Source organism: Oncorhynchus mykiss, chromosome 19 (assembly GCF_013265735.2).
Source record: "Oncorhynchus mykiss isolate Arlee chromosome 19, USDA_OmykA_1.1, whole genome shotgun sequence".
Lineage (NCBI taxonomy): Eukaryota > Metazoa > Chordata > Actinopteri > Salmoniformes > Salmonidae > Oncorhynchus > Oncorhynchus mykiss.
This window is the reverse complement of record NC_048583.1, coordinates 29,806,290-29,822,458: the sequence shown is the minus strand read 5'-3', so window position 1 is coordinate 29,822,458 and position 16,169 is coordinate 29,806,290. Positions and strand designations below refer to the sequence as shown.

At 43.1% G+C, this 16,169-nt stretch overlaps 1 protein-coding gene across 1 annotated transcript in view; it reads right to left on the bottom strand.

Moving 5' to 3' along the window:
• Positions 1–6,417, bottom strand: part of LOC110497641 (gamma-aminobutyric acid receptor subunit rho-2-like) — a 35,058-nt gene extending 28,641 nt beyond the window's left edge. The window contains exons 1-2 of the mRNA XM_021573885.2: positions 5,606–6,417; positions 4,025–4,131 (exon numbers count right to left, since the gene is read on the bottom strand). Of these exons, the coding sequence (XP_021429560.1) occupies positions 4,025–4,131; positions 5,606–5,748 (250 nt within the window). The 5' untranslated portion in view covers positions 5,749–6,417. The remainder of the gene's footprint in view (positions 1–4,024; positions 4,132–5,605) is intronic.
• Positions 6,418–16,169: the final 9,752 nt, after the last annotated feature.

The following is a 16,169-nucleotide window of genomic DNA, read 5'->3' as shown; positions in this document are numbered from 1 at the left end:
GCTGATCAATGTTCCCCTTCGTTCCCCTGCAGTACAAGCCCCCCTACTTTCATCAGATCAGCTCCAAACAAGAAACAAGTTGAGATGAAAACATCAAAAGAAAAGAAAACTTGTTCATGCTCTTTCTCTCTCTTCCATATTTTTTCTCATTTTCAAATGCAGCATCTCCAAACATTGTTAAAAAAAAAGCTACCTTTGTCACGAAGAAAACAATCCTAAAGTTTAAGTTGGTAGATTTCTCGGTTGCAACAAATAAAGCAAACTTTTATGTACGTCAACACAAAGACTAGCCCTGAGCAAGTCTCATCTGAACTCATCCAATAATACAAGTCTGCTTAGATTTCACACATTAAAAGTAGCAACGGTCATTTTTTAAAACAATTCTAATAAATGCAACAGTTGAACGGACGAAGATACTCCAACTTTTGGAATGGTATAATCCATCAGATATTGACTGAATTCTAGCACATTAAACATTTCACTGGCACGGACATAGAGTTCAGGAATTTTGGTTGTAATTCAGGTATTCAGTTTATTGTCAAAATGCACTTTATTTTCTTATAATGCACTCTCTCTTATTGTATCAGGCATTTAAACACTATTTTGTGTTAAAATAAAGAAAGGTATAACATTCGGAAAGTATTCAGACACATTTCCATGTTTCCACATTTTGTTATGTTACAGCCTTATTCGAAAATGTATATGTATATATATAAAAAAATCTTAATCAATCTAAACACAATGCCCCATAATGACAAAGCGAAAACATTTTTTTAATATTTTTTTTTGCAAATTTATAAAAAATAAAAACAGAAATACCTTATGAATATGAATTCAGAGCCTTTGCTATGAGACTGGAAATTGAGCTCAGGTGCATTCTGTTTCCATTGATCATTCTTAAGATGTTTCTACAACTTGATTGGAGTCCACCTGTGGTAAATTAAATTGATTGGAAAGGCACACACCTGTCTATATAAGGTCCCACAGTTGACAGTGCATGTCAGAGCAAAAACCAAGCCATGATGTCAAAGGAATTGTCTGTAGGATTTTGTTGAGGCACAGATCTGGGGAAGGGAACCCGAAAAATGTCTGCAGCATTGAAGGTCCCCAAGAACTCCATCATTCTTATATGAAATAAGTTTGGAACCAAGACTTTTCCTAGAGCTGGCCACCTGGCCAAACTGAGCAATCGTGGGAGAAGGGCCTTGGTCAGGGAGGTGACAAAGAAATCGATGGTCACCCTGACAGAGCTCCAGAGTTTTGGGAGAACCTTCCAGAAGGACAACCTGCAGCACTCCACCAATCAGGCCTTTATGGTAGAGTGGCCAATTGGAAGCCACTCCTAAATAAAAGGCACGACAGCCCACTTGGAGTTTGACAAAAGGCACCTAAAGGACTCGCGAACCATGAGAGACAAGATTCTCTGGTCTGATAATACCAAGATTGAACTCTTTGGCCTGAATGCCAAGCATCACGTCTGGAGGAAACCTGGCACCATCCCTACAGTGAAGCATGGTGGTAGCAGTATCATGCTGTAGGGATGTTTTTCAGTGGCAGGGACTGGGAGACTTGTCAGGGGGATAGATGAACAGAGCAAAGTACAGAGAGATCCTTGATGAAAACCTACTCCAGTGTGCTCAGGATCTCAGACTGGGGCGAAGGTTCACCTCCCAACAGGACAACAACCCAAAGCACACAGCTAAGACAACACAGGAGTGGCTTCGGGACAAGTCTCTGAATGTCCTTGAGTGGCCCAGCCAGAGCCCGGACTTGAACCTGATTGAACCCGAACCCATCTCTGGAGAGACCTGAAAATAGCTGTACAGCGACGCTCCCCACCCAGCCTGACAGAGCTTGAGAGGATCTGGGGTCAGGAGCAATGTTCCCTCTAATTATTTTCGGCACTGAGCAAATGTCAGCTCTGCTGAGTGCCAACTTGAACGTTGTGAAAATTCTATGCAACTTCCAGTTTACTGTGAACACTGAGTCTGTACCCACTTTAAATTACAGTTTTAACAGTGGCCAAGTAGGCTCCTGTGGCTGTTTCATCATACTGTGGCCCTACCAGAGTGGCCTGCCATCAAAAACAATGGATAAAATGCATCCCATAACATCCCATACTTTCTTCTCTGGAGCAGAGAGCCGTTAAAAGGAGTGATTACTGGAGTGGCGTTAAGTGTTGAGGAGGATCAACTGAAGTTGAAGATTCCCGGTGTCTGTTACACCCACCATTTGGTGTGACGCAGACCTGGTGGAGAGCGTGGTGAAACAGAGAAGACACTTTCTGTACAACTGAGTTTTGATGCCGTGTTTTTACCAGATAAAATCAATTTAGAATGTGTCACTTATCCCGTTAGAGCTTTTGTCCCGAACCCATTACAGTGTTTTAGGTGTCAAGCTTATGGTCATGTGGCAGCAGTGTGTAGGAGGGAGATGTCTAGATGTGAGAAGTGTGCAGAAGGACATGAGACAAAGGAATGTGTAGTATCAGTGGGAAAAGTTGTGTGTCAACTGTAGGGGTACCCATGGTGCTGGAGATTAGAGGTGTCTGCTGAGAGAAAGGCATGTTGAGGTTGCCAGGATCAGAGTAGTGCAGAAGGTGTTGTATATTGAGGCAGTAAAGAGAGTAGTAGAGGAAGATGGCTCCAGGGTGAGGAATCCTAAAAGGATCCCTGTGAATAGGCTGAGGCCAATAGAGAGTGATAGGAATAACATGTGCTTCAGTAAGGTTGTTTTTTTGGCGTTCATGACCATGGTTGATAATTGTACCGCAGGTATTGAATGTAAATCACAGAGGATTGATGTTAAGGTAGCAGCTGCATAGAAGTACTTGGGTGTATGAAATTTTACTGCAGCACAGTTACAAGATGTTTTGAATGATAATGTCTTGTCCTCCCAGGCTGATGGCCTGGTGTAGGGTCAGATAGGGCCAAAGTAGTGGAATTGTGGTGAGGTTTTAAAGGGTGCAGAGTTAGTTGGTAGGGCCATTTTTTCACAAAGTGTAATGAATTCATACTACAGAATAGTAGGCTGATACACAGCTAATACAGTAGGTAGCGGAATGCACCTTTAATATTTGCTTGCGGACCACCATTATATCGAAGAAGAAAAAGAAGAAGTGGAACAGGGCTGACTCACCAGAGATAATTTCTTTGTGCTTTGAGTAGCAACGCCCATGGATCTGTCTTTTTCAGCCACAGTGCAGGTAGGGTAGACAGAGCATGGGTTTAGGTGGTTGCAAAACCTAACCGTACCCTATCTGCACTGTGGCTGAAAAAGACAGATCCTTGCGCGTTGCTACTCAAAGCACTAAGAAATGATCTCTAGGTTCACTCATAGGAAATCCATGAAACATCTCATGAATTGTTCTCAATATGCTGCTGCACAAAGAACATGGTGAGTCAGGTTAGTAGGCTATAACAAGCTAGAGTACAGTATGTAACTGAAAACTAAGTAGACGGCTTTTAAAAATCCTCTTCAGATGCTTTAGAGTGTGGTAGCTGGGTGTAAGACATTTGGTTATTTGGAGGTACCGAAACAGAGGCTTACAACCATAGAATTAGAATAGAGTAGAATGGGAATAGAATCAGTCCACCCATTATGGCATCATTGACTTAAATGGAGATGTCCGTTCTAATCATTCTAAGTATATGAAATGCTTAAAACTCAGCCAATCTAATTGTTTAACCAACACACAGGTACTGTATCTATCCAAAAGTATTTATAGTTTACAGGATGTAAGAGCCTCACTTTGTGTTTTGCTTTTCTAACAAGCAGGAGAAGGTGTGTAATTGGAGGATAAAAGTTGAGATCATGTTCTCTCACTTTACCTAATGTGTTTAATTGACCTGTCATGTTGGACTGCAGTTGTTACAGGACTGTGAATGAGCTTACAGCTAAACCATTGAACTCAGTAACTGAGTGAAGTCAACTAGCACTAAAGCATTACCATTCGGCCAGTGTGTGTGTGTGTGTGTGTGTGTGTGTGTGTGTGTGCGTGCGTGCGTGCGTGTGATCCCCCTACCTCCGAATGCTGGCCTCATGGTGAAATCATGATCATCTACTTTCAGAAGCTGCTCTGTCTTCAGCTTGCGATTTTTGGTCACATCCGGAGGCTTCTTTGTCAAGGAGCTGGTATAAGACAACACAAGACAACACCATAATAAGTCACAACGACTCTGGCGGAATAATTCATTTCTAACTCGACACAAGCACATCTGGAATGAGATTAAATAAAACTCTAAATGAGTGGAGAATTTCTCACTTTGGTCTCTCTGAGCCTATTCATATTGTAGCGAGTGGTTTAACCCTATTGGCGCGATGTGTAGGGTGCTTGCCTTTCAAGCCAGTTACCGCCCAGTTCGCTACATTGGCGTCCGAAGTGGGATGGCGGACTGTGAGGCCATCATCTGAGTAGTCAAAGCACAGGGGACGTGCTTTCCTCGCTATATGAGCCACTTTACAATTGCCGCTAAGTGGGCTAACCCTATTTGCGCAATGCATAGGGTGTTTGCCTTTTACACCAGCGACCCGTGTTCACGTTCATGCCCTGACGTTCGCTATAACATAAAGCACAATCAAAGTGGAATGGAAATTAATGTTGCTTTGCCTTATTAAATGAAAACAGTAGCTGCAGTTCTCAACCCCTATTGGGTGACATCCAGATAACTGTGCTTCCCTCCCTGATGGCTTTGACAGATGGCTTTGAGACACGTGGTCATGCTGATCTTACTCAAGGCACTGGCAGCCAGCCGCTAAACTGTAATTGATGAGTGGGCACAACAAGTAGGCTATACCTAGGGTCTTCACTGAATGTCTAGTGTTGCAACCTTTTCTCACAGCATTTCACATTTTCCTGTATGTAAATCAGAGACACTCCATTTAGTATGATATGTTATGTTTCGTATAGAATGTAATCATTTGTGGATGTCCATCACCCATTTTGTATGATATGTTATGAATTACAATTTGTATTATATGTTAATAATTAGCAATACGTGTTTTATGTTACGAATTTACAAACCTACAATATGTTACGAAATTGCAAAGCATGTTGTATGTTACTAATTTGCAAAACTTATGATGGGTTAAGGTTAGTGTTGGGGGAAGAGTTAGCTAAAAGGGTTAAGGTTAGGATTAGGAGAAAGGTTATCTAACATCCTAAGTAGTTGCAAAGTAGCAAGTAGTTGAAAAGGTGCTAATTAGCTAAAATGCTATAGTTGTCCGTGACGAGATTTGAACTCACAACCTTTGTGTAGCTAGACATTCGCATTATAGTTTTTGCCCCAAGTAAACATTGTCTTATGTAACCACACCAAACTTAACATTTCATACTAAATGGAGAGTCACGGATTTACATACAGAATAATACGAAATGCTCTGAGACCAGGTTGCGTGTCTTCTACCACTGTCTGTCTGGGTCTTGTTGGATTTTCACCGCCCCTCTGTCCTTTATAATTAGTTATTAGATTGTTTTTCCATGTCCTATTTTGCATATCAAGTTTTGTGAATTTCAATGATGATGATGAAGAAGAAGACAACGGATCTTGAACCACTGCACACCACAGAACCACCCCTGGGTGAGCAGTATCGAGTACAAACTTACGTGCCATGATTTGCTGTCTCTGTGCCATGCTTTGCCGTCTCCACGGTACCCGTCCATCTCCGTACTCGGTGTCCGTGATTACGGCATTCCCCGGTAACCACCAGACAGAAGAATAAAAATAGCGATTTAGTCAGATAAGGCATCGTTATGCGTGCAAGTCTAAAATTCCACAAGTTACTCCAAAAGCCTCGTTAAGTTGACCTACAGGCACACGGCTTTGTACGCATCTCCTCGCTCACGGGAAACCAAGTGTTCAGACAGGCATTGCGTTGCAACTGCGATGGTTTGATAATGTGTAGGTTGTGTTTGAATACGGCCGCTTGGGAATCTATACTCCGAGAGGATTCTTCCGATTGTCATTGGTTAGCAACTGCACAGCTGTTTTGATGCCCAGTGCCCCCAGTCACCGTTGGTCATCATCGCAGCGAAAACGCAGGCAGGGAGCTCCGGGTCTACACAGCTGTCATTTTTAACATGCTTGATAAAACCCGGGAATAGGTATGTAACCTAATAATAACACAACCTCCAATGTACGGGGGCGCAGAGAGGGATTGCTACAACTAATCTTGGTCTGATTCGTTTTTGAGTGGAGATACTGAGGTTGCGGAATGTGTGGACAAAACATACAAACACTATTTATAGGGATAGATTATGCCCACTTTAAGATTCTCGTTGTGCCGTACAGTTAAGTGAAAAGTGCACGTGTAGAAGAAGAAAAGAGCAACGCTATTATGCATCACTTGTTTCCAAATGTTCACAGTTCAAAGTTGCGCTGCGCTGTGCAACGGCAGGTCCATTAGTATTCTCTCTGTGATTCCTCCTTCCTCTCAAGTTGAGATGATAAGGGCCAGTCTCTGGGGGGACCTGGGCTCCACGCTGGGACCTGGCTCTCAGATCCGCAGGGGGGTAAGAGGCACCAGGGTCCCTGGGGTACCTCCGGTCCCTGCCGCGGCGCGGAGAAGCAGCAACATCAACAGCAGATGGCGCGCGGCTTTTTGTTACGTGTTTTGTCGTCGCCCACTCAGCTCTCACTCTGCTCCAGCCCCTGAAACGAATTATCTGGATTTCAGTGCAATTCTTCCCGATCGGTGCTATTTGGGATCCTTGGGCCGTCCTTACCCTATTGACGTTGTCATTTAACTCTCCTGTTGTGTTCCGGTCGAATTGGACCAATTTACACGTTTTCTCTCTGACAGATGTAGTTAATTTAATCTGATTGTCATACGGTTCCATTACTTTGTCCACGCAGGGCATCTGAGCACGCAAAATACATGTTGATGATTTTTGTAAAATTTTGGGTGTTTTATTTAACTTTTGTACACCTGTGGTGTTACTTTTTGACCGGTCAATAAAAATGAACTGGTGAGACTACAATTAGTGTACAAAATTGAGTTCAGGCACATGCCCATTCATCAGATGGACACACTTCCTCTCCCAGACCCCCACATTCATGTGTGTTTGAGAAAACACACACGCACCTCACTCCCCTTCTTGGCTTCCATGTCAACCCCCACGGGAACCTTTTACCTGTTGGCATTCTCACAAACAATTGCAACATTGTTTCAATAATATATATAACTTTTCTTGCAGCTCTGGTATATAAAGCTTTTTGGAGGCCTTGCTCACAATTCATTCTGTGGCTGTCACCTTAGAGATCCTGTTTATGTCTCTATTTTGGTTTGGTCAGGGTGTGAGTTGGGGTGGGTATTCTATATTCTATTATTTGTATTTCTATGTTTTGGCCGGGTAGGGTTCTCAATCAGGGACAGCTGTCTATCGTTGTCTCTGCTTGAGAACCATACTTAGGTAGCCCTTTCTTCCACCTGTCTTTGTGGGAAGTTGACTTTGTTTAGGGCACATAGCCTTTAGCTTCACGGTTTGTTTTTGTAGTGTTTATTGTTTTGTTCAGTGTCTTTTTTCCAAATAAAGAGAAAATGTACGCTGACCACGCTGCACCTTGGTCCAGTTCTTCCAACGCCGTGACAGAACCTCCCACCACAAACGGACCAAGAGTCGTGGTAAGGAGGAGCAGCGTGTTCAGGAGGACTGGACATGGGAGGACATCCTAAATGGCAAAGGATCCTGGACACGGGACGAGATCCTGGCGGGAAAGGATCGCCTGCCGTGGGAGCAGCTGGAAGCAGAGAGGACGGCGGAGGCAGCGAGAAAGAGGGCTCAGGTTTACACAGGGTCACGGCTGGCACTAAAGACCGGGAGGCCACTCCAAAAACATTTGGGGGGGGACACGGGGAGTGTGGCAGTCAGGATTCAGACCTGAGCCATCTCCCCGTGCTTACCGTGGCGAGCATGTGACTGGTCAGGCACCGTGTTATGGGGTGATGCGCACAGTGTTTCGGTTGAGCATTCACAGGCCAGTGTGCTCTGTGCCAGCGTCCAGCATTTACCGGGTGGAAGCGGGCATCCAGCCAGAACGGGTTGTGCTAGCTCTGCGCTCGAGACCGACAGTGCGCCTCCACGGCCCAGTGTATCAGGTGCCTCGGCCAAGGAAGAAGCCTTGGCCGAGGCACCTATGTCTCCCCAGCCTGGTGAGTCCTGAGCCTGCTCCCAGAGCCAGGCCTCCTGTTTGTCTCTCCACTCCAGTGATGATCCATGGCAAGAAGCCTCCAGTGATGATCCATGGCACGAAGCCTCCAGTGATGATCCATGGCAAGAAGCCTCCAGTGATGATCCATGGCACAAAGCCTCCAGTGATGATCCATGGCACAAAGCCTCCAGTGATGATCCATGGCAAGAAGCCTCCAGTGATGATCCATGGCAAGAAGCCTCCAGTGATGATCCATAGCACGAAGCCTCCAGTGATGATCCATGGCAAGAAGCCTCCAGTGATGATCCATGGCAAGAAGCCTCCAGTGATGATCCATGGCACGAAGCCTCCAGTGATGATCCATGGCAAGAAGCCTCCAGTGATGATCCATGGCACGAAGCCTCCAGTGATGATCCATGGCAAGAAGCCTCCAGTGATGATCCATGGCACAAAGCCTCCAGTGATGATCCATGGCAAGAAGCCTCCAGTGATGATCCATGGCAAGAAGCCTCCAGTGATGATCCATGGCAAGAAGCCTCCAGTGATGATCCATGGCAAGAAGCCTCCAGTGATGATCCATGGCAAGAAGACTCCAGTGATGATCCATGGCAAGAAGCCTCCAGTGATGATCCATGGCAAGAAGCCTCCAGTGATGATCCATGGCACGAAGCCTCCAGTGATGATCCATGGCAAGAAGCCTCCAGTGATGATTCATGGCACGAAGCCTCCAGTGAGGAGTCATGGCACGAAGCCTCCAACGAAGGCCTCCAGTCCGGAGCTTCCAGCGACGGCCTCCAGTCCGGAGTCTCCAGCGACGGCCTCCAGTCCGGAGCATCCAGAGACGGCCTCCAGTCCGGGACCCGCAGCGGGGGCGCCCAGTCCGGGGCCCGCAACGAGGGGGCCCAGTCCGGGGCCCACTGCGAGGGTCCCCAGTCCTGGGCCCGCTACGAGGGTCCCCAGTCCGGGGTCGGCGACGAGGGTCCCCGCACCAGAGGTGCCACCAAAGTGGGGTGAGCCAGTGGTGGAGCGGGGTCTGCGTCCCGCACCTGAGCCGCCACCGTGGATAGATGCGCACCCAGACCCTCCCCTATAGGTTTAGGTTTTGTGGCCGGAGTCCGCACCTTTGGGGGGGGTACTGTCGCGCCCTGGCCTTAGAGATCCTTTTTATGTCTCTATTTTGGTTTGGTCAGGATGTGAGTTGAGGTGGGTATTCTATATTCTATTATTTGTATTTCTATGTTTTGGCCAGGTAGGGTTCTCCATAAGAACCATACTTAGGTAGCCCTTTTTTCCACCTGTCTTTGTGGGAAGTTGACTTTGTTTAGTGTACATAGCCTTTAGCTTCACGGTTTGTTTTTGTAGTGTTTATTGTAATGTTCGGCGTCATTTTTCCAAAGAAAATGTACGCTAACCACGCTGCACCTTGGTCCAGTTCTTCCAACGTCCGTGGCAGTGGCAGCACAATGACCAAACGATATACTGTATGTGAGGCTCTTGATCAGATCTTTGATCATGACACTGGTGAGGAAGAGAGAGGCCAGGAAACTGACAGTGAAGTAGTCTGTGATAAATAGCACAATATGTTTAATCTTAGTATTTGTTATAGTAAAAATAATCCATACATAATGCTTTTTTTTACTCAAAAACAAGTTGTATGAGCTCAGGTCAATGAGGCCTACAGACCATAAATAGCTAATAGAAGTTCAAAACTTCTATTTAACTTAAGTTAATAAAAATATATAACACAACATTAGGTGATAAAATACGTATGTATTATGATGGGGTGGTCATTTTGGACCGAGAACACAGAATTAATTAACATGAAACGAACACAACCGGAGGGTTAAAAGGGTCCCCAGCTAGCACAGTGGATCTTGGCCGATTCCGGCTGAGAGTAGGGGCACTCGGTTGAGAGTCAGACTTGGCCGATGTCATATGGCCCGAGTCTGGGCCACCTACTGCAGTATTACTTATTGCTAGGATGCAGGGATTGAGCTCGGACCGATTCCGGTGTGAGTTATCTGGCCCAAATGTATTACCTGGGGCTCGGGCAGATTGGGGCTACTCTCTGGCAGATGATTACATGGGCTGCTTTATATAATTAACATTTAATTGTTTATTTTTTCCATATTTTCTCATTGTTTCTGTGATCAAAAAATACAATTAACATTTAAATGAAATTCTTTAGGCGTCCTGTGTAGTATTTTAGTATTTTCATACTTTGTGCAAGGCAATTGATAAGCATTAAAAACTTTGTGGATGAAACTTCCCGAGGAGTGCAGCGGTCTAAGACACTGCGTCACAGTGAAAACTGTGTTTCAACAGAGGCTGGTTCGAGACCCATGAGGCGACGCACAATGGGCTCAGCGTCGTCAGAGTTAGGGGAGGGTTTAGCCGGCCGGGAGAGTTAGGGGAGGGTTTAGCCGGCCGGGAGAGTTAGGGGAGGGTTTGGCCGGCCGGGATGTCCTTGTCCCATCGCACTGTAGCAACTCCTGTGTCGGGCTAGGCGCATGCCGCTGACACGGTCACCAAGTGTATACTGTTTCCTCCAAGACTAAATGTTGTTTTTTTTGTGGATGTATAAAATGTATAATAGTAATATTTAAAATAACTAAATCAGGTAATTTTGTATACATTTATTTAAATTAGCATCGGGCCGCTTCTGGGGGATTCTGGTAAGTAGCTGAGAAAGTCGGCTGAATTTTGGTAGACAGAAACGGCCCAATGTACTTGGGCCGATTCTGGGCAGTCATTCATTTTGAAGTGGGGCGCTTCTGGGCCAATTCCTCATTGCTAGCTTGGTTAGGGTTAGGTAAGGGTTATGGTGCTCCTCAGAGGAGGAAGGGGAGGACCATCCTCCTCAGTGAAATTTCATAAAAATAAAAATTGTGAAACATAAAAAAGTATTAAAATTCCTTGCAATGAGGGTCTACAGTAACTTCAACAGCACTGTCTGGGGTAGAACCCTGGTGTTAGCTTCTGTCCTCTTCTGGCTACCTTGACTTCAATACAAAACCTAGGAGGCTCGTAGGCCTCACCCCCTTCCATAGACATACATGGTAATTCTGACCACTTCCAGAGGACGTCCTCCAACCAATCAAAGCTTTTGCAGTATGAACTGACATGTTGTCCATCCAATCATAGTATTAGGATCAGAGAATGAACCTAGTGAGTTAGTGAGAAGGAACAATCTTCCCATTTTCCAACAGATCATTATGGGGGTTCTATGTGTTGAGAGGCTTGGTGAGATTGTTGGATAGAGATTATGAGTGAAGAGCGATAGTTTAGCATTTTGGGGATATTATTAAATTTATTAAATTGTTTTTTCAAATTACATGAGATGGAGGAGGTATATTATAAATTGTTTTTTTTCATTTTAGAACTTTATTTTTGTGTTCAGTAAGTGCAATTTATTTAATTTTGCTTTGCTAACTTCAGTAGCTAGCTAGCTACCAGCACAAGTGTGCAGTTTTGTACGCCAGAATGGCTAACGCTGCCGAAAATGTTGTGGACTTTTTTGTTGAAGAACCTCTTTCATTCTCTGGGATACATGGAAAAGGTGCGAATTAAAAGCGAGGGTCGACCAGCTTCATGAAAATGTGAGGGCGTTCAATACAAACTTGAATCAAAAGTGTAGCTGGTTAACAGGGAGCCTTTCATCAGGCTATTGCTGGCCTTACCTGCTTTTTGTAACGTCTGAGCCTTGCTCGAAAGGTGGGTGCAGTGACCTGAAGAACAACGATCGTTCAGCTAAATGAAAAAACAAAAGCAGGGCATGTAAGAATTTGCTTTTAGGAGGACAAGACTAGAGGGAAAGTTCCATTAACAAGGGCAACTACAAGGAGCTTGTAGAGGTAATTGCATGTTATGATGCTTTACTTGCTGAACATATGGAACGTTCAACTGTCTCTTCTGGGATGTTAAAAACAATTCAGAATTATTTGATAGCTTCCATCGCCTCATCCATGAAACGTTATATTAAAGAGAGAGGTTGACGCAGCACATTTTTTAGCGTGCGCTCAGGCTTTCCACTTTCCTCCGGTATTTATTTAGCAAAGATGATAACACATAATCACTCCGGACAGACACAAGCAAAAACTCATGACAGAAATGTTGCAACAGCCTAGGCTACACCTAAACATTGGAAATCTAGATCATTAGATCAGGGCTTTAGTCAGGAATTTTTCTTGGGACCTTAGAGATCCTTTTAATTCTCTATTTGGTTAGGTCAGGGTGTGACTAGGGTGGGCAATCTATGTTTTCTATTTATTTGTTGGCCTGGTATGGTTCCCAATCAGAGGCAGCTGTCTATCGTTGTCTCTGATTGGGGATCATATTTAGGCAGCCTTTTCCCCCCCTGTTGTTTGTGGGATCTTGTTTTTGTGTAGCTGCCTGTGAGCAGCCCAGAACGTCACGGTCTAGATTGTTTTTTGGTGAGTTTCATATTTATGAAACATGTGGAACCGTGGTCCAATCCTTCCATCGACGAGCGTGACAGGGCTACTTTAATGTGTCAAGTGGAGAAGATGCGCAGTCTGTGTTTGACCTCGTGAATTTTGAGGTGTCTTAGTTGAAGTTCATAGAGAAACTTGTTGTCCAAACCTACTATGTAATGGAATGTATCTGCTATTTGTATTTACAGGGAAGTCCCCTCCTGTTCCCTGATTAAGAGGTGATGAGTACTCGACTCCACTACAATTGTCAACTTTCTCCTGACATGAACTGAAGCCACATCTCATGTGCCTGCTCATCCACTGGCACATTGAATGTTTCCCCTCCAAGCACTGAGTACCCCCTATCAATTTTCTCTCATTACTGTATGTAGTCAATCACATACACAATCACATTATTACACATCAATGATTATACTCCTTGCTTGGACTAACTCATTCTTAGCTATTTTGTCAAACTGTGTACTGTGTTGTCTTGTAGTTTTTTGTCTTACCAGTCAAATCCTGTCCTGCACTGGTCAAGCCTCTGAACACCTCAACTCATGCCTCAATCAATCACTGCTGTGATCCCTTTCCAACACGGTGTAAGTAGCCTTCTCATTCCCATTCCCCATAATATTGTACCTTAAATGTCGTTATTAAATGCTTTAGGTTAAAATAATTAGTCTTTGACGATTTTTGAAATACACTTTGTCATCTCTGTGCGTTCCTCGTCTATACCAAGTCACCAGCCTCCACTGCTTTCAAAATACAGAATGCCCGGACATCTCCCGCTGTCACCCGAAGCAAGCCACTTAAACGGACTCACACTAACAGAGCTGTACTGCCAGCTCCCAGTTATTATGTAGGCTAATGAAACTTTAGTCTGCATGGCCTTTCCATATTAAAAAGGGATGAATCCATTCTGTAATGTGTCTGCGTTGCAGCATTGCCACTCTATTCCCTACGCACACATAATCCACTATCAATATTTATAGAAAGACAATATGACAAATTGAATTGGTCAAACTGATAAACATGCAGTTATTAATTTGATGTTTAATTTAATTGAAGACATCAGTGTGTGCATATAGGAACTGTACATGTTATAGCCCAGTGTGTCCCTTCTGGAAAAACAACATGATTTCACATGTGGAAAATCAAATGTTTTCATTGCCAGAAGATTTCACGTAACATTTCCTCTTGTTTTGCACATGTGAATCCATGTGTTTTTGGAACACTTCAATTGTGATAATGTGGATTTTTACGTGTGAAAATATTTCATGTTTCACCTGTGGATTCAAATTTTCACGATATTTCATAGGCGATGCCCTGCAGACAAAAGTTAATCATTAGAATACACAGGGTTTTCAGCTGACATATTTGACATACTTTGACTACATTGTGCATGGTTATTTGTTCAGTAATTATTATTGAACATGTCCTTTCCTGGGAGTTGAACTCACATCCTCTGCATTTACAGCATTCCCATCTTCCTGCTATGACACCATGCCTGTGTCAGCAACTGATTTTATCTGTATTAATACACTTTATTCTTCAAAGTAAATCTCAGCTTTGTTAAAAAATACACTCAAGAAAAACAATTATATTTATCACAGTGGCTTAGGACTAATGTGAAAACAGAATAATATGCCCACAAACATTAGACAACTATACAGAAAACTCTCAAATTTCTGAAATAAGTATATGAAATCAATGATGAGAGAATAGTCCGAATAGCCCATAACATAAATGACAGTTCAAATCAAAACAAATCACATTTTATTTGTCACATGTCCGAATACAACAGGTGTAGGTAGACCTTACAGTGAAATGCTTACTGTCACGTGTGCTCCCTCGCTGGCCTCTAGGTCATCAGGCTGCTCGTTATGGTGCACACCATCGTTATGCGCACCTGCACGTCATCAGACTCACCTGGACTCCATCACATCCCTGATTACCTTCCCTATATATGTCACTCCCTTTGGTTCCTTCCCCAGGCATTATTGTTTCTGTTCCAGTGTTAAGTCTGTGCGTTGTTCATGTTTCTTGTTTTGTTTTATGTTGCGTTTATTTATTGAAACACTCCCTGAACTTGCTTCCCAACTCTCAGCGCACATCGTTCCACTTACTTACAAGCCCTTAACCAACAATGCAGTTTTAAGAAAAAAATACATGATAAGAAAGTATTTAGTAAATAAACTTAAGTAAACAATAAGAAATAGAAAAATAGCAGTGGCTCTCTTTTGCTAAATGCAGAGATGTATTATACAGTAGGTAATAAATGTTTAGGGAAAATCTACAGACTTTGTGGCACAGCAGAAAGATCTCAAATCCAGGTTGTAAATTCAAATCCCAGGCCGGGTCCTATTTTAGCTGAACAGCAATAACATGTGGAATTGATCACATGTTTTCACCTGTGAAATGTCACGTGGTGTTCCAAAAACATTTTCCCTTGATTTCACATGTGGACAATCACATGAATTCACACGTGAAACGTCACGTTTCATGTGTAAATTTATGTGATGGTCCACATGTGAAATCATCTAGTTCAACATGTGATGAAACTACACTGTTAGCCATTTCTGTTAATTTTGTGGTACATTTTACAGTCATTGTACAGTACATTTCTACATTAATGGGATACTGTACTAGTGTTTTGCTATATATTTACTGTCCATCGCAATGGACTTGCGTTATTTTTGGCCCATCCTGCAAATTAACTTGGCATACCTCACTTGCAATTGCATTTAAACTAATAGGATTCTTTAGATGTGCTTATGGCACAAACTGTTAAAAAACATGTATTGCCATTTTAAAGTAAGTTACCAGCTACTAAGTTGCGGTGAAAATAGTGGAAGCAAGTTTTAATGTATTTCTACAGCTGAACTGTATTTTGTCTGTGAATATACAACAGAAATTACAATTCTAATTAAATTATTATACCGGTAAAATACAATTGGGTTCACTTTGACTGGAACTTAAATGGAATTGACCTCAACATTGGTTAGCACACTTGGGGTTAGCACACTTTTGAACTTACAACCTCTTAGATCAGTGGATCTTAAACTAAATGAGCTAAATGAGAAATTCTGTGTTTTCCTGGTACCCAAGTTTAGGAAAATATGCAACTGTACATAAATATTGGTAGATTTCATTGCCCTTATGCCTAAAACAAATGCAATATAGACAAAAACAAATAACAATTATATAAAATATCCATATAAATATATATTAATGTTTATTTTCCCCCATTTAAAACACTTACATATCTGTCTAGGTTGGAACTGTTGCTGTTAAAATACAATACATATTTTTTATTCTGACCGATCACATCACAGATGTAGACCAGAAAACACACTCAATCCTAATGAGAGCATGTCTATTCTGGGCTCCGTTTTTGACAGTACAAAACTGAGGTTATGCTCAGCTTTGAAATGGTTTCTGTACTTGTTTTTTAAGTATGTCAGAGTTGAGAACCCTGACTCGTATATGTATGTGGTACCAAACTGGACCAGAACATCTACTGCTTCCTCAGTCAGGCAGGAGACCGCTGTTTGCCTCAAAAAACATCTTGCTTCAATCAGTT